Consider the following 18,523-nt stretch of genomic DNA (forward strand, 5'->3'; position numbering starts at 1 on the left):
GCAAGCACGAGCTAGTTCGGACGGACAGCATGGCAGCAGTAGCATATGTCAACTGCCAAGGCGGTCTGTGCTCCCGCTGTATGTCACAACTCGCCCGCCGTCTCCTCCAACGGAGTCAGCAGCACCTCAAGTCGCTGTGAGCCACTAGCATTCCGGGCAACCTCAACACTACGGCAGACGCGCCGTCACAACAGGTTACCCTCAAGGGAGAGTGGAGACTCCACCTTCAGGTGGTCCAGCTGATTTGGAGTCGATTCGACAGGCACAGGTTCACCTGTTCACCTCCCAAGAATTCTCCCCACTGCCCGCTCTGGTATGCCCTGACCGAGGCCTTCCTCGGCATAGACGCGCTGGCACACAGCTGGTCCCCTGGCATTCGCAAATATGCATTTTCCCCCAGTGAGCCTGCTTGCACAGACCCTGTGCAAGGTCAGGGAGGACGAGGAGAAGGTCGTCCTGGTAAGCACCCTACTGGCCCACCCAGACATGGTGCTCGGACCTCACGCTGCTCGCGACAGCTCCCCCCGGGCAAATTCCCCTGAGGAAGGACCTTCTTTCTCAAGGAAGGGGCACCATCCGGCACCCGCGCCCAGACCTCTGGAATCTCCATGTCTGGCCCCTGGACGGGACGCGGAAGACCTAAGCTGTCTCCCACCTGCGATGGTAGACATGTTCACTCAGGCTAGGGCTCCCTCTACGAGGTGCCTGTATGCCTTTAAGTGGCGTCTGTTCGCTAAATGGTGTTCTTCCCATCGGGAAGACCCCCAGAGATGTGCAGTCAGATCAGTGCTTTCCTTCCTGCAAGAGAGGTTGGAAGGGAGGCTGTCCCCTTCCACCTTGAAGGTGTACGTTGCTGCCATAGCAGCACACCATGACGCAGTTGACGGTAAGTCCTTAGGGAAGCATAATCTGATCATCAGGTTCCTAAGAGGCGCCAGGAGGCTAAATCCCTCCAGGCCGCGCCTCGTTCCCTCATCGGACCTCTGTAGTTTTTCAGGGTCTATAGAGAGCCCCCTTTGAGCTTTGCAGTCAGCCGAGCTTAAGGCACTCTCCTTGAAGACTGCCCTCCTGACTGCGCTCACTTCCATCAAGCGAAACGTGCCTGGAGTTCGGTCCGGGCTATTCTCACGTGATCCTGAGACCCCGACCGGGCTATGTGCCCAAGGTTCCCACCACTCCTTTTAGGGACCAGGTGGTGAACCTGCAAGCGCTACCCCAGGAGGAGGAAGACCCAGCCCTGTCGTTGCTGTGTCCGGTGCATGCTTTACGCATCTATTTGGATCGCACGCAGAGCTTTAGAATCTCTGAGCAGCTCTTTGTCTGCTTTGGTGCACAGCGGAAAGGAAGCACTGTCTCCAAGCAGAGGATCGCCCACTGGCTCATTGACGCCATAACTATGGCATATCTCGCCCAAAACAAGCCACCCCCAGTAGGGCTACGAGCCCATTCTACCCGTGGTGTAGCGGCTTCTTGGGCCCTGGCCAGAGGTGCCTCTCTAACAGACATTTGCAGAGCAGTGGGCTGGGCAACACCCAACACCTTTGCAAGGTTCTACAACCTCCGGGTGGAACCGGTTTCATCCCAGGTAGTGGCACGCAACACAAGCGGATAAGCCCGGGATAGCCGGCCGGATGTATCGCTTGCACGTAGCGCCTTCCACCTCTTTTTGAGCTGAAGATGTGCGCTGTTAATTCCCAGTAGTGTTCACAAAAGTTGTTCCCTGGTTGACTTCCTCCAAGCCCTGTGGCAGTCGAGTTTTCGGAGAGACTCGCTGCCGGCCCAGTACATGCGCTAACTAAGAGCCCGGTTCTGGGGTAGGTGCTCCGCATGTGGCGGTTCCCTGTAAGGCTAACCCCATGCGATCTATATCTTCCACAATTCATTTCCCTGCTGGCAAACTGCATCTTCCTTGGGCAGAGCCCCTCTGCCCCAGTCTCCATGTTGTAGTAACTCCTCCCCCATTGGGCAGGATCTACCTTGAAGGCTCTCCACATGGTTGGAAAGACCATGTCATGTATTCTTCCACTTAAATATCCCCCTCTCTTGGGGGAGGTGTGGTCTCCGCGGTGTCCTCCCCTTGGGAGGGACACCCCCCCGGCTAGACCTAGCGGCCCAGTCAGATAATCCCCCTTCTTTTTTAGGGAGTGGAAAAAGAGAAGGGGAAAGAGGCCACGACTGGGTCTCTATCTTTGGGTAGTCGACTTGTCCCCAAAAATGGCCGTTCGACACTCATAACTGTGTTGGGGGAGGTTACGTGTCGACCTGGTGTGCTGGTTATGAGGCACACAGCAAGTCTGCCCACCGCACACCGCCAGTTCACGTAACACCGTTCAGCCTTGTGGCGTTTTGTATAGGGACCCCTAGTGTCACTACATCGACACCAACGTCGAGTGAGTGTCATGGTTACTGGTTACCTGATGGAGGGAACGACACGTTGGTCCCTCCTGCCACAACGCTGAACTACCCACTGAAATGGCCGGACCTTATATCGGCTCCTCATTGTAAAACCTGAATGAGTGGTTGCATACCAGCTCCTTTTATACCCGTATGTTCAGGGGAGTGGCATGCAAATACCACTCTTCAATTTTCATTGGCCTTTTATCAAAGACCAGAGGTGTCTCGGGCTCCCAAGAGTGACCCCTAGTGTCACTACATCAACACCAACGTCTCGTTCCCTCCATCAGGGAACGGAGGTTACACCAGTAACCATGATGTTCTGAAGTATGTGCTTATTGGCAGTGTTCATTTGGCAGTCATTTGTCTGTGTGCATTTTGGAAATTGTGTGTGTTCTTCCTTTGCAGGGGGTTTTCCAAGGGGATTCTGTTGTCATGGAAACAGAGATTGTGAGGAACCAGTGAGAATGTCCCAGTCTGAGCGTGTGTGCGCGATATTAACACTTGTGTGTATTCATGGGGAGCATGTTTGGTGGCAGCAGCATTGCACTGGGTTGCATAATACTGTCTTCTGTCTAACAACACTGATACCGACACACACGCTCTCTCACACACACACACACACACACACACACACACACACACACATATGAACACTGTATTTTTGGATGTAATTACTGAAATTAGAACAACACACATTAAAATCTCTCACACACTACACACATAGTGCATAACGAGAACTGCAGACAGAATACACAATAGAGGAATGTGAAGGGAAAATAAAGAGGGCGTGGTAGACAGACAAAACAGAGACAGAGTGAGAGAGAGGAAGAGAGATATGAGTAATCCTATGACTGCATGACTAACATAGACAGACAGACAGATGATAGATAGACAGATGACAGAGATAAAGACAGACAGACAGACAGATAGATAGATAGATAGATAGATAGATAGATAGATAGATAGATAGACAGATAGATAGATAGATATCTTTGGCTTGATCAGTCTTTGATCAGCCAATCAGAAGGCTTTGATGCTTGATGAAATCTCAACAGGTTTTGGAGAGACGGGTCATGTCTAATAATTCAATAACGCTTCTGCTATTGAACATGGTCTCTCTGGCCATAAACACACTGCAGCTAAACACAGTTGTCACTCCTTCTTGGTGTGTTTAATACTGTGTTTAATACTGTATTGCACACTTAGTTTGGTTAGGTACTTTCACACTAGCACTTTTGGTGTGCACCAGGGTTCGGTTGATGTCAAAGTTCAGTTGGTTTGATTCTAACCCTCAACCCTAAAAGACCTGGAGAAAGCTATCTGTTAGCATTCCCATTCATTTCAATGCCATCTCAGTTCCGGGATCAGGGTTCATGACTGATCTCTTGTCAATAGCAACAGATAGGAAAAAATATAAGTCCATTTCACGCTTTTAAGAGCCCTTCAAAAACAATCTATTACTGGAAAAGGATGTACTACAATGTAGTGAAATAACTGCAATTTAAATATATCTTGAAAAAAATATTTTGTTGTCAATGGGGAAACTTGTTTTTTCCCATCAAAGGGCGTAGGTCCAGCCTCTACCCGTAGGTTCTAACAGGGACCTGCTTACCAGCCAATCCTGACGCACTGGTTTGGTTAGTGTAAACGTTGTTTTTTGAACTCAGATGCGCACCCATGAACCACACCTGATTCTGCTTGAAAAGGTTAGTCTAAGGTTTGGTTCAGCTCCGGGACGATTCGCTACTGATATCGATTTGCTAGAAGTTTGCAGCTCTTCACCGGTAGTGGTGAACCTGCAACAAACCTTTGGCGACAATGAAGAGTTTGCCGAAAGCTAATTTGCATGTAAAAATTGATGAGTGGCTAATTTGCAGTAAGTTTGCGGCAACTTTTTTTGTAATGGAATCTGTCCTTCATCGCAGAAGTGAACCACTATTAATGATGAATAAACTGTGTCTTTGCATGCTCCCTGTCGCATACCTTATTATCTCCAAATAAATCGCCTTCATCTCACTTTCTTCACATCTCTTGTCCATTGAATGCATCCGCGGCAGACAAACGCAAGTCCTGTTCTGTGCATGTTAAGCTTTGATGGTAAATCCAAAGAGACAAATACTTCAATAACAGTGGAACTGGCATCTACTCCTGAGTCGTTAGCTTGTAAACAGCTGCCGCTTGTACTAACAGTGGTGCTCACATTGATGCAGTAATCATATAGCAGCTTCTAACACAAATACTAAGGACTTTAAAGGCGTCAATATACAGTACTTAAAGTGAAATTTAAGAACGAATGGGTGTGATGTAATTTTGAACAAATCTGGCCAAAAGGTTTTGAGTTTGTTGCAGTGCTTTGAAACAGCTCGCCAGAGTAAACTTTCAGGAAAACTTCATACCACCTGTTAAACACCTTCTTATTGCCAATGGTCAAGGTCATCAATTACAAACATTGAGAGTTCACTGCAAATTTGCCACAAACTTGCCGCAAATTCACCACAGATCATTTTCATATGCAAATGACAAATGAGCTTTGTGGCAAACTTGCGGCAAATTGTCCATTGTTGCCAAAGGTTTGCCGGAGGTTCACCACTACCTGTGAAGAACTGCAAACTTCTAGTAAATATTTGCGGCATATCACAAGCTCATTTGCATGTGAAATTAACAAGCGGCAAATTTGCAGCAAGTTTGCGGCTACTTTCGATTTTTTTCTAAGGGATCGGTGGATGTTCCTGGGGCTCCACCTACTTTTACACCGCCTTTTTCCAGTTAAATTCGAGAGTCAAGATCAGTCAACATAAACACACTGAGAGTTGCTGAGATGGTGCAAACTAGCTTTCATCTGTTTGATCGTTCGCATAGAGGCGTTTTCCAAGACCATGTCGTGTGATTTTATAGATTAGTCTATAAAATGAACCAAATCTACTCAGATACTCTTAAGTGCTCATTCATGCTGTTGTTTGATATACTGCTTCATCTATGCCATTTACACTTCTGCCCAATTTCCCCAAACTGTCTGACTTTTAAACTCCAGTCTTTGCAATATAATCAATGTATTAATTTTAAAATAGATATAAAAACCCCTTTTAATGATCTTATGTGGATTCTTTTCACAAAATTAATTCTTAAATACAATAACAGTTGGTAACTGCATCACAAATAGCATGATAGCGTTAGCATTAGCACCATGAATGCAGAATGTAAACATGATTGCACATTATCTACTGCATATTACTTAGATTTGAACCACTTGATGATGATTTTAAGTCATAAAATCATCATTGAGTGGTTAAAACAGCATCTTTTACTGATCTCATGTGGATTCTATTCATTGAATGAGGCATGTAGTAGGCATTGAGAACATATTTTAATGTCACATGTTTTACAGTACATGTAGTTTCTTGACAGCATGCATCACATATTCAAATGCTCCTCTTAACGGCAGCCCTAGCAGTGTGAGTGGTGTCCAAATGTTGTAAACAGCACAGTACACCCTCTCTCAATTATTTTAAACTTCTTTCCAGCTCTTAGTGAAAAACAACGAAGAACTTCACCATGAGTGTGTCGAATACTTATGCATCAGCTGTTCACAGTAGGGCCGCAAATTTGACTCACTACTTCTTGAAGTTCTTCTATAACTCTCTATGACAGGAGAATCGCTACTTGCCGTAGTCAATTCTACGTGACAGATTTGGTAAGAAATGTCACGTTTTACAAGAGATGATATGAAGTGAGCACAGTTATCAGCTTAAACATTCTCCTCAAAATGTATATGTTGAATTTATTACCAATGGTCGGTTAGAATAGACTTTTGAATGGAAAAAAATCAATTATTTTTATAATACTTTCAAAGGTTTTAGACTTGCTGACATCGTACAAGAGTGAAAACTCTTCTGACATTAAAGTTAGGTTATAATTGAACACTAAAAGCAACTAGGGCTGGGTATTGATACATATTTCCCAATTCAGTTCTGGTTCAGAATTTGACTCTATTCTGATTTTGGTTCGATTCTGATAGGTACAGTAAATAGGTATGTTTATGTTATATGGTTCATTTTGCGTAAATATGAAAGAAATTTTATACTCCGCTAATGCTGTTAATTATACAGGGGATTTTGTAACTAGGTACATTACGAAAATATTAATTTTACAAATTATATTTTATCATTAGTTTTTCATCATGTCACATTTTAGCTTTTTATATATAACCAAATCCATGTATTCCATCAATATGATGTCTATGAATTCCATATATATTATTTTGGATATATTATATTTTGTTGCATGTTTATTGTTTACATGCATAATTTTTACTATTTACAAGTATTTACATTGATTTGTAGAACACATGCTAAAAACTGGTACGGTCTCCATGCTTTGGTGGAGCGCACACATATAGATGAGAGAAGACTTGAACTGCTTCTTTACCGCATCCGTGCTATGTGTGATTAGAATTAAATGTTTATTTGTAGTTTTTCATCAACAACTGACTGTGTGTTGCTTTGTACACACATTACACTCTGATTACGCAAAATTAGTCAAACTATAACCAAACTTTTGACACTCTAAACATGCAGTGATTGGATGCCGGTGCTACACTTCTTCGTCAATATACTACTCAATCACTGTTGAGTGAAATCTGAACATTTACCAGCCAGTGAAGAATCACAGACAGTATAGAAATTTGGTAGCATATGCGACTAATTTGCTCGCATTGTAGGGGATTGTTTCAAAGAGTACAAGATCGGTCTTGGAATTTAAGAAATCGTCATTATCATCGATATCTATCAATAATCGAAATAATCGAGATCATTCAAACTTGTGGATGACCCAAGCAATCAATGAAAAGAGTGAAAGCACCCTATAAGAGTGTTGCTAACTTTAGTTGGTCAAAAAAATAAATAAATAAATAAAACATGTTAAACTGTTGGAATCCATATTTCTTGTTTACAGCTGTAAGTCACCAACATGTTGATAAGATTATTACTGTCATGTTATGTGAATCGACACAATATCAGGTGTGAATCCAGTATTCCACACACACACACAGAGAACAACACAGCTTCACATTTATATGCAGTTGTCGCTGCCCAAAACTTTGCAGTGTGTCTGTGATGCCACTGTGGAGTGAATTGTGTTGTAGAGTGCAGTCGTCAATCTGAACTGAGTGTCTGTTCAGAACAGAAGAGGAGTGCAGTGTGAATCAGTGTGCTCTTAGAATCAGAATCAGATCATGATTTATCACTCTGTGTTCAGAGGGTGTCTGGGGGGATTGGGGGCTGGGCACTGGGACAAGGTCAGATAAATGTTCCCTCCCATATTTCATCCATTAATGTTCCACAACATCACAGCTGCACCTGCTTAATATTTCACCACACACACACACACACACACACACACACACACACACACACACACACACACACACTACACATGCACTCAATCACTGCCATGCACTGATGAAGACACGCTGCAGGTGCATGCACACACATACGTTCAAATGTCAGGCATGTTTGCATTCCTGCACCCATCACTACTGATATAATCAATAATAAAGCAAATATTCTAAAATAGCAAAAGTTATTTTTTTCTTGGGGTGAGGCAAGGTCAGAGTTTGGGTTAGTCAACAGTAATTATAATTAGCTTCATATAAAAAAAACAATAGAAGTATGTATTCATTTTGTTTGTAAAACTGCATGTGTGTGTGTGTGTGTGTGTGTGTGTGTGTGTGTGTGTGTGTGTGTGTGTGTGTGTGTGTGTGTGTGCGTGTGTGTGTGGCTAGAAAATCTTAACTGACAACACAAGCACATGTGTAGATTGGGAATTGATAACAATGGGAATGTGGGGTGGGATGGGTAACGGGACATGAGTGTAATTATGGGATATTGGGATGGGGGCAAGAGACACAGCTGTCATGCTGAGCCCACCATTATTCACACCAGTAGTTCCAACTTCATTTACCTCATTTAAACACCCTTGCCAGTGTATATACTGTATATTGCATTATATAGCATGAATACAAGTAAATTGGGCCACTTTTCAACAAAAAGAATGAATGAATGTGTATATTATGTTATATTATATTATATTATATTATATTATATTATTATTTTATATTATATATTATTATTATTATTATTATTTATACAGTGTAAGTTCCTTAAACTCATTTGCTGTTTACAATCTCTGGTCTTCGTTTGACAAATAAAACAAATCACTCTAAAAGTGTGGTTAAAATAATTTATTAAAAATATAATGGATATTACAGTACCGTCTTGTTTTCAAAGAAATCTAACAATATTTACTGGGATTTATGCCTAAAACAAGAAAAAATACTTGCCACTGGGGTACAAAAGTACGGCAAAAACATTTTTTTACCCCATCCCCATTTTTTTAATCTCTTTTTTAAACATTGATGTTGTCTGAAAACAAGACAAAATATCTTGTAATTTTGCTTGAAAAAAAGAAGAAATTTATTTTAATGGAATATTCCGGGTTCAATACAAATTAAGCTCAATTGACAGCATTTGTGAAGTGAATGGGGCCAATTTTTGAACATTAAAATACTCACTGTTTCTAAAGTATAGACACAAGACATAAACAATATGTGTGTTAACATGATTTAATGTGATAAAATCACTTAATAACTTTTTCTGTTTAAAGTTATAGCCAATTTTACAACTTCATTGCCAAGACGACGTAACGCCGTAAACCCTAAAACTCCTAAAATGACCTTAAAAACTACGATTTAAACAACTTTACAGCTCAAATAATACACAAGTTTTAACAAAAGAATTAATGTAAGTGCTTTTATAAAATTATAAGCTTCACATTTCTGCCATTAAACCCTCCAAAAATTGACCACATTAATTTCCATTGTAAGTGCCTCACTGTAACCTGTTTGTTTTAAAGAAAAGGAGGGACGAGTGTGTGTGTGTGTGTGTGTGTGTCATCCTATTCACTAGTTCTTTTGTCTCCTCTTGTATATTTTAAGTGTTCATTCTGGTGTCTGAATAAGGATCTCTGATGAATGTTTATTGATCTTGATGGATGTTCATGTTTCTGGATTGATGGCATTGTTTAGAATTAATGAATGCTTAATGAGATGTTGTCTTTGTATGCCCTTTCCTATTTCCCTGCCACACTGACACTGAACATGTTCAGTTGCCACCATAAAGATGTGTTTCTCCCTTATTTGAGCCTTAGAAATGATTTACCTATAGTCCGTTTGATTTAGTCATATGAAATGATATATACAATACAGTCTGTTTAGGCTTTGTTCACACTGGAAACAAATTTTATTTGGTTTCTGTTTACATACAAACTACACTTCAAAGTGAATGTCACTTGGTTAGCTATGTGAGGCAAGAGTTAGCGGAAATGAATTATTTCAGACACAGATCCAGAGATTATTGCTTTATATGACGTTAAGTCACATCCCAAATGGCAAATGAAAAAGTTTTATTTTTGTTATACTGATTTGGCTGTTCAGATTGAGACATCCCCCCTAAAAACGAATCTGATATAAATTGCATTTTAAACCACATATGGATGTGGATTTCATGTGTGTGTGTGTGTGTGTGTGTGTGTGTGTGTGTTATTATTATTATTTGCTGCTGTCTGAACAAAGCCTTATTTAGATTTCATGACAATACAGTAGACAATTTGTTATTACTCTTTTTTGTTATGTCCTCTCATCTTCATTATTTTGTCCCTTACAATGTATGTTTTTCTTTTGTCTATTCTTTCTCCTTCTCCTTGTTCTCTTCCCTCCCTCCTCTCGTGTGTCTCCTGCAGGACAGCAGAAGGGTGTCGGCCGTGCCCCTCGTCTCCAGACGCGCTCCAGCCAGTGGCGGGTGTGTGCACGTGAGTGAGTGAGTGTGTGTTCATGTCGCTGGTTTGATGCAGAATGCGTGCAGTGCAGTGTCAGGCGGCCGTTAGAGGGCAGAGCAGAACACATCTTCACCTGCTGCTGCTGCTCCTCCTCTATGTGCGACAAACACGCGCATACATCCAAATCCCTCATGACTGTAAGTACCTCATCTACCTTCACACTTTAAACATGACTGCACATGTGTGAGAACTGCTGTAGGGTCAGTTTTCTGATGAAAAAAGTTATATCTTCAGAGGTCTACACTGTTGTTTTTAGGATAACTACCATAGGAATGGAAAATAATGGATAAAAATGATAGAAATGTGTACTGTCACTTATGTCTCTGCTATGATTTATTTTTATTTATTTTTTTTCCTGATTGTGTCACTGGGTCGCAATTCTACTCTCATTACAGTGGGAAATAAATAGGTGTCACCGGCCCACCCAGGTCCACACGTGGCTATGCCAGTGGTGCATGAAATGGATAAATCTGGTTTTCAAGATTTAATTTCTCAATGATCTGGTTGCAATGGTTCTTTTATTTGCTTTTAAAAAAATAATCCATAAGACTCCTTATGCTTAGGAGTGCTTAGGAGGGCCGTTTGAAAGTTGAGAATTATAGTAAAAAAGGACTTAAATATTGGGTGAACTCACAGACATCTTAAACTGAAATATTTTGTCAGTGTCAGTGTTTTATTGTATATTTAGTAAATTTGCCGTGTTGCCTAATTTTTTCTCTTAACACATTTTTCATTTTTGTCCCTGTTTTTGTGTGCTCATTGTTGTAAAGATTTATGCCATTTTGGCCAGGTCTCTCTAAAATAAGTCATTTTATCCTCAAGGGATATAACCTAGTAAAATAAAGATTTAAAAATTATAATGATGTATTTCATTTTTTACACAACATCTTTAAACACGGCAGCACACATAAGCTGAAAACACAATCTGACTCTCTTTGTCTCTCACTCTCTTTCTCTCACCTAAACATATATGCACACACTCACCTGCTGTCTTATCTCTCTCACGTGTTTTATATATGAATAGAGCTGCTCTCAGACTGACCTTCACTGATGGACACAGAACATCATGATCAATAACAGATCAATAGAAAAGCCTCTGAGTCTGAGAGCTCACATCTGCTCTGTCTAACCCTAACATCTCTCTCTCTCTCTCCCTTTTCCTGCTGCTTTATCAGACAAATATTATGACCGTAAGTGCATCAACCTCCTCCGCTGTCTCACACACAAATGGTCATGAAGTAGTTTTAGGAATCATTTATTCAAATTTGTGTGGCTGCTTTTTTTGTAACTTCTGAAAATGGATTAGAAGTAAAGGAACAACGAACGCAATCCAAAACCAACATTTCTGCAATGTTCAGTTATTCTGTATTAACATTATCTTTCCAAAACATGGCATCAGAGCTCAAATCTAAGTTAACATGCTGTGAGTTGTGAACATTTGTCTGGTGCAATGATCTTTATTGCTAATGAAAATGAACCATATCATAATGAATTTTATTTCAATGCTTTTTTCCTACAGTCAGGCAACCTCCAGAGATCACGACACAACCTGTGTCTCACACTGCTTTCTCTCTGGATGATGTTTATCTGACCTGTGAGGCAAGTGGAGAACCTACACCCAGGTCAGTGTGCAGCTGCGCCTGTAAGCATGTTTATGAGCTGGCCCCTCATCGTAAGTTGGCCCCACTCAATGATTCTGAACTGGCCCCTTTAAAGAAGTTGGCCCCACCCCTTGTTTCAGAGCTAACCTTGCCCTGAAGTTTGAAAGCTGGCCCCGCCCCTTGATTCCCATAGGCCCTCTTTACACCTTGCATTAACATGTGTTTTCGGTGATCAGACCGCAATTGGATGCTGCTTGACCACATTAATAGTCATGTGTAAATGCCCCCAAGATGCATTGTGATTGTATCACTGAAACCACATTCGAAGTTGGTCAGAGACCACATTTGACAAAGGTGTAAATTTAAATGTGTTTTCGCTTAATTATGTAATAAGTTTGTGCACTACAATCCCCACTAAAGTGCTTTGTCATTTGTTCTTATTTTTTATTTTATTTTTTATTTCTGCTCTTGCAGTGTCAAAAGACAACAGATATTGTGGTCTTGCAATCTCGTCACCTGATATAAAGAACAATATCCCATTAATTATTCCACTGGAATTTCTTGTGTCTGTCCACAAATTCTCTCTTTGTTTGTTTCTGTGGGTTGCAACTTTATTTTTTCCCCTTTCTTTCAGTCTTAATCCATATTCCTTTACTCTGGGAATGTTTTTAAAATATTTTATATCTGCCAAAATGATGGAAAGCATTTTGAATTGTACATTAATTTTTTGGGATTTTAAAATATGGAACATGAAGTAATACGCAAGTGGCATTTTCCGTTTTGCACGGGTAAGTGCGATCGGATCTCAGTCCGATCACACTGGAGACATATTGAAATGCAAGGCATAAATGCAATCCAGCTAAAGAATATCCACATACTTTCCATATTAACAGGTGTAAAGGAGGCCATTGTGTCATTTTCTCATCAAATTGGAACTGGTGTCATCTACTGAATTCTGTAAAGTGGACAGTATGATAGTTTTGAATCACACTCCTCAATTAACATTAATGTATAAATCTCACATCAATGGAAAATAGGGAAATGAAAGTTATTTTCACATCACATCTCTTGGAGCCTCATGGATTTTAGTCAAAGATCTGCACTTTGATATGCAGTTGATGTAAAATCTACTTAGATTCTGCAATTTTATAATAATTAAAAAAAAAAAAAATTTCAATTATGGTAAAATAAATACGTATATAAGATCAAATTAATTAATTTCATTATCTGATAAAATTGTAATATACCAACCCAAACTACATAATCTGCTTTTTACTTTAATAGATACTGATAACCACCAGAATAATACAGGTGATAAAATAGAAGGCCACATAGTGAATTAAAGTTAATCAAAATCAATATTTTATAGATTTGTTTTACATTTTTATTTACTTTACAGTATTTTACCAAAAAAATATGCATTGTCCCAATAAATCTAATATATGGTATGGTAACTTACAGTAAACAAATTAACAGGTTTTTACCAGAGCATTATTATCCAGTAAAATTATTACTTTTTACAGTGAATTACAGTGCATCCGGAAAGTATTCACAGCGCTTCACTTTTTCCACATTTTGTTATGTTACAGCTTTATTCCAAAATGGATTAAATTCATTATTTTCCTCAAAATTCTACAAACAATACCCCATAATGACAACGTGAAAGAAGTTTGTTTGAAGTCTTTGCAAATTTATTAAAAAAAAAAATAAATAAAAAAAATAAATAAATAAAAAAAAATCACATGTACGTAAGTATTCACAGCCTTTGCTCAATACTTTGTTGAAGCACCTTTGGCACCAATTACAGCCTCAAGTCTTTTTGAGTATGATGCTACAAGCTTGGCACACCTATTTTTGGGCAATTTCTCCCATTCTTCTTTGCAGGACCTCTCAAGCTCCATCAGGTTGGATGGGGAGCGTCGGTTCACAGCCATTTTCAGATCTCTCCAGAGATGTTCAATCAGGTTCAAGTCTGGGCTCTGGATGGGCCACTCAAGGACATTCACAGAGTTGTCCTGGAGCCACTCCTTTGTTATCTTGGCTGTGTGCTTAGGGTCGTTATCCTGTTGGAAGATGAACCTTCACCCAGTCTGAGGTCCAGAGCGCTCTGGAGCAGGTTTTCATCAAGGATGTCTCTGTACATTGCTGCATTCATCTTTCCCTCAATCCTGACTAGTCTCCCAGTTCCTGCCACTGAAAAACATCCCCACAGCATGATGCTGCCACCACCATGCTTCACTGTAGGGATGGTATTGGCCAGGTGATGAGTGGTGCCTGGTTTCCTCCAGACATGATGCTTGCCATTCAGGCCAAAGAGTTCAATCTTTGTTTCTCATGGTCTGAGAGTCCTTCAGGTGCCTTTTGGCAAACTTCAGGCAGCTGTCATGTGCCTTTTACTGAGGAGTGGCTTCCATCTGGCCACTCTACCATACAGGCCTGATTGGTGGAGTGCTGCAGAGATGGTTGTTCTTCTGGAAGGTTCTCCTCTCTCCACAGAGAAATGCTGGAGCTCTGTCAGAGTGACCATCGGGTTCTTGGTCACCTCCCTGACTAAGGCCCTTCTCCCCCGATTGCTCGGTTTGGCCTGGCGGCCAGCTCTAGGAAGAGTCCTGGTGGTTCCAAACTTCTTCCATTTACGGATGATGGAGGCCACTGTGCTCATTGGGACCGTCAATGCTGCAGACATTTTTCTGTACCCTTCCCCAGATCTGTGCCTCGATACAATCCTGTCTCGGAGGTCTACAGACAATTCCTTGGACTTCATGGCTTGGTTTGTGCTCTGACATGCACTGTTAACTGTGGGACCTTATATAGACAGGTGTGTGCCTTTCCAAATCATGTCCAATCAACTGAATTTACCACAGGTGGACTCCAATCAAGTTGTTGAAACATCTCAAGGATGATCAGTGGAAACAGGATGCGCCTGAGCTCAATTTTGAGTGTTATGGCAAAGGCTGTGAATACTTATGTACCTGTGATTTTTTTCGTTTTTTATTTTTAATAAATTTGCAAAGATTTCAAACAAACTTCTTTCATGTTGTCATTATGGGGTATTGTTTGTAGAATTTTGAGGAAAATAATGAATGTAATCCATTTTGGAATAAGGTTGTAACATAACAAAATGTAGAAAAAGTGAAGCGCTGTGAATACTTTCTGGATGCACTGTAAATCTTTGTTTTTGTCTCTGTCTCTCACTCCTCAATGTCACACTGTATTTAAACTGTCTGTGTGTTCTCTCCTCACACTGATAGTTTCCGCTGGTTAAAAGATGGGACTCAGTTTGGGGATGTTCTGCAGGGGTCAGGAACCCTCACAGCAAATAAAACAGAAGAAATCAGGTTCTACCAGGGCTCATACCGCTGCTATGCTGCAAATGAGCTGGGAACAGCTGTCTCGGACCTGGTGCACCTGATCACAGAACGTGAGTGCTTCCTTATAACTCATATTAATAAACACTCTCTGCCTCAGAACATTAAACTAGCATACTATTTCTGCAGTTTACAGAATGTTGTTGTACACAGTATGCATGTTGTATCACACAATGCAATGCTCTCAACTCAACCTCCCATTATTAATGTGGAAAATTAACTGGAAATAATATCACTCACAATTCTTTTATCTTTTTCTTTTAACTTCCAAGAGTTTGTCATATTTACACAAAATTGGGTTGAAAAAGCCAAATAGCCTTCTGAGATGATAACTGAACGACACTTGCTGTTACATGACAGTATGCTGGTATTCCAGTCTGAACATATTCGAGCGCATATGAAGGTCTGAAATCATTCAGATTTCATGATTCATCATTCATTTCAATTCGTGTTACCATCTTTACATTTTATTTAGTCAGACTATGATGGTAAATATCAATACTGATGTGTAATTAGACTGAATGTCTCTGTCCTGTGTTGAGGCTTGTTGAGTGTGGTAATGACACAACAAGTGATATCATTCATGTTAAATATGTTTCTTGTGTTATGTAATGACACTTGCAGTACAGTCATGACTCGGAAACAAAGAGCAGCTGTGTCCTTTTCGTTCACTCTGTTACCTTGACATCCATCTCTTAGAAACAGGGCGAGTATGATGTCATGCTATCTTTGTAATGACATGAACAAGATATGCCCCCTGAGATCAATAGTGAATCAGAAAAAAAACAAAAAACAGATGTGAGTGAACTGGAAACGGGTGAGTAATAAACAGAAAGTGAATTAGACTGTGACCCTTGTTTAAAGTCAACACAAATCAGGGTTCACAACCTGTTTTACTTCTATAATGAAATGTATTTCCAAGAGGACATTGACAGAGGACATTGTTTTTCAGGGAATGAGCATTTTTTGTTTAATTGGAAAACTTGCACACAAGAGTTTGTGGCCTGGGTAGCTCAGCAAGTAAAGACGCTGTCTGCCACACCTGGAGTCACAAGTTCGAATCCAGGGCATGCTGAGTGACTCCAGTCAGGCTTCCTAAGCAACCAATTGGCCTGGTTGCTAGGGTGGATAGAGTCACGTTGGGTTAACCTCCTTGTGGTCGCTATAATGTGGTTCTCGCTCTTGGTGGGACACGTGATGAGTTGTGCGTGGATGCCGTGGAGAATAGCGTGAATCCTCCACATGTGCTTGGTCTCCGCGGTAACACGCTCAACAAGCCACATGATAAGATGCACAGATTGACGTCTCAGACACGGAGGCAACTGAGATTCGTCCTTCACCACCTGGATTGAGGCGAGTCACTATGCCACCACGAGGACCTAGAGCGCATTGGGAATTGGGCATGCCAAACTGGGAAGAAAAGGGGAGAGAAAAAAAAACATGAAAGAGTTTATGACTAATACTTGAGCTGTTTTGTTCACAGCCATCCCAACTTTGGCAAAAGAGAAGCGTCAGAAGAGAAGATTGTTTGAGGAGGGAATGAGTGCAGTGCTTTACTGTAACCCTCCAAAGAGCTCTGTCACACCCAAAATACACTGGATGGACATGCGTAAGTGTTCTATCAAATTTAACTGAGCCAAACTTGACTAGACTGCATAAGTGGAATTGAGTCAAACTGAATCACATTCGTCTTTTGTATTTTCAGAGTTTAGTCACATCCCTCTGAGTGACCGCATGACCATCAGTCTGGATGGAAATCTGTACTTTGCCAACTTACTAGTCAGTGACAGCAGAGATGACTACACCTGCAATGCTTACTACATCAATGCCAGCATCATCCTGCCTAAAGAGCCCATCAGCATCAGCGTTGCACCCTGTGCGTAACAACTTCACTCTGATCAGTGAATAGTGCATAATGCCTTCCTCAACCAATGATCTCTGTTGATTGACATTTACACTCACCACTTTATTAGATACACCTTTACACCTGCTTATTCATTTGATTCTCTAATCAGCCAATCATGTGGCAGTAATGCAATGCATAAAATCACGCAGATATGGGTCAGAAGCTTCAGTTAATGTTCGCATCAACCATCAGAATGGGGAAAACATTTGATCTCAGTGATTTTGACCGTGGCATAATTGTTGGTGCCAGATGGGCTGGTTTGAGTATTTCTGTAACTGCTGATCTCCTGGGATTTTCACACACAACAGTCTCTAGAATTTACTCAGAATGGTGCCAAAAACAAAAAACATCCAGTGAGCGACAGTTCTGCAGATGGAAACGCCTTGTTGATAAGAGAGGTCAATGGGCCTCTGCAGTGGGCCTACCATCTGTGTACCTCAGCAGAAATCGAGATTAATCAGACCAGGCTATGTTTTTCCAGTCTTTAACTGTCCAATTTTGGTGAGTCTGTGCCCACTGCAGCCTCAGCTTTCTGTTCTTGGCTGACAGAAGTGGAACCCAACGTGGTCTTCTGTTGTTGTAGCCCATCCGCCACAAGTTTCGACATTTTGTGCATTCTGAAATGCTATTCTGCTTCTACAATTGTACAGAGGGGTTATCTCAGTTACTTTAGCCTTTCTGTCAGCTCGAACCTGTCTGGCCATTCTCCGTTGACCTCTGTCATTAACAAGGCTTTTCTGTCCGCAGAACTGCCGCTCACTGGATGTTCATATACAATAACACTGAGTTGAGGTTAAGCCTGAAAAGAACCTAATTACTGAGCAGAATGTTGTGAGCCCAGGTGAACTGGGGCTTCACTAGAAATCCACCCTTTTCTAAGCATAAAAGAGATTAGTGAGACTGTCTATTAACAACAACTCAGTTTTGTATGTGTAGGTGTTTAAGAAAATTTTTGTCTTTCCACTGCTTTAAAGCATGGATGTAAGCAGAGAATGTGGCCCATTGAAAACTGGCTTGACCCGAGAGCTGATGCAGATTTGTGTTTCTTCAGTATAGCAGCTGAACTGAGGAAAAAAGGCCTCATTATGAAAAACATGAGAGGGCCAAATACTGAGCCTTGGGGGACACCACATGATACAGGAGCAGTGGATGAACAAAATTATCATTAAACACTAGCTAGAATGGATTTGAGTGAAGATCTTTAGTGTGTGTATGAGAAAGCATGAGAAAGCAGCATGATTTACTCTTCTGCCAATGTGCAAAATGACAGAGGTGCATGTAGTCACTTATGGTAGAAGTGGCTGAGCATGTCTCTCAATTTAAACTTTGAACTATTAACTTTGGCCTACAAGTTTCAATAG

The 18,523-nt window shown here is 41.0% G+C and overlaps 1 protein-coding gene across 2 annotated transcripts in view; it reads left to right on the top strand.

Annotated features, from left to right (window-relative positions):
* Nucleotides 1-18,523, top strand: part of l1camb (L1 cell adhesion molecule, paralog b) — a 118,489-nt gene that overhangs the window by 42,906 nt on the left and 57,060 nt on the right. For both annotated transcript variants that reach the window (XM_051660409.1, XM_051660408.1), the window contains 5 exons: nucleotides 10,192-10,424; nucleotides 11,807-11,909; nucleotides 15,140-15,309; nucleotides 16,740-16,865; nucleotides 16,962-17,132. In XM_051660409.1, the coding sequence (XP_051516369.1) occupies nucleotides 10,304-10,424; nucleotides 11,807-11,909; nucleotides 15,140-15,309; nucleotides 16,740-16,865; nucleotides 16,962-17,132 (691 nt within the window). In that variant the 5' untranslated portion in view covers nucleotides 10,192-10,303. The remainder of the gene's footprint in view (nucleotides 1-10,191; nucleotides 10,425-11,806; nucleotides 11,910-15,139; nucleotides 15,310-16,739; nucleotides 16,866-16,961; nucleotides 17,133-18,523) is intronic.

Source organism: Myxocyprinus asiaticus, chromosome 28, assembly GCF_019703515.2.
Source record: "Myxocyprinus asiaticus isolate MX2 ecotype Aquarium Trade chromosome 28, UBuf_Myxa_2, whole genome shotgun sequence".
In the NCBI taxonomy this organism is placed as follows: Eukaryota; Metazoa; Chordata; class Actinopteri; order Cypriniformes; family Catostomidae; genus Myxocyprinus; species Myxocyprinus asiaticus.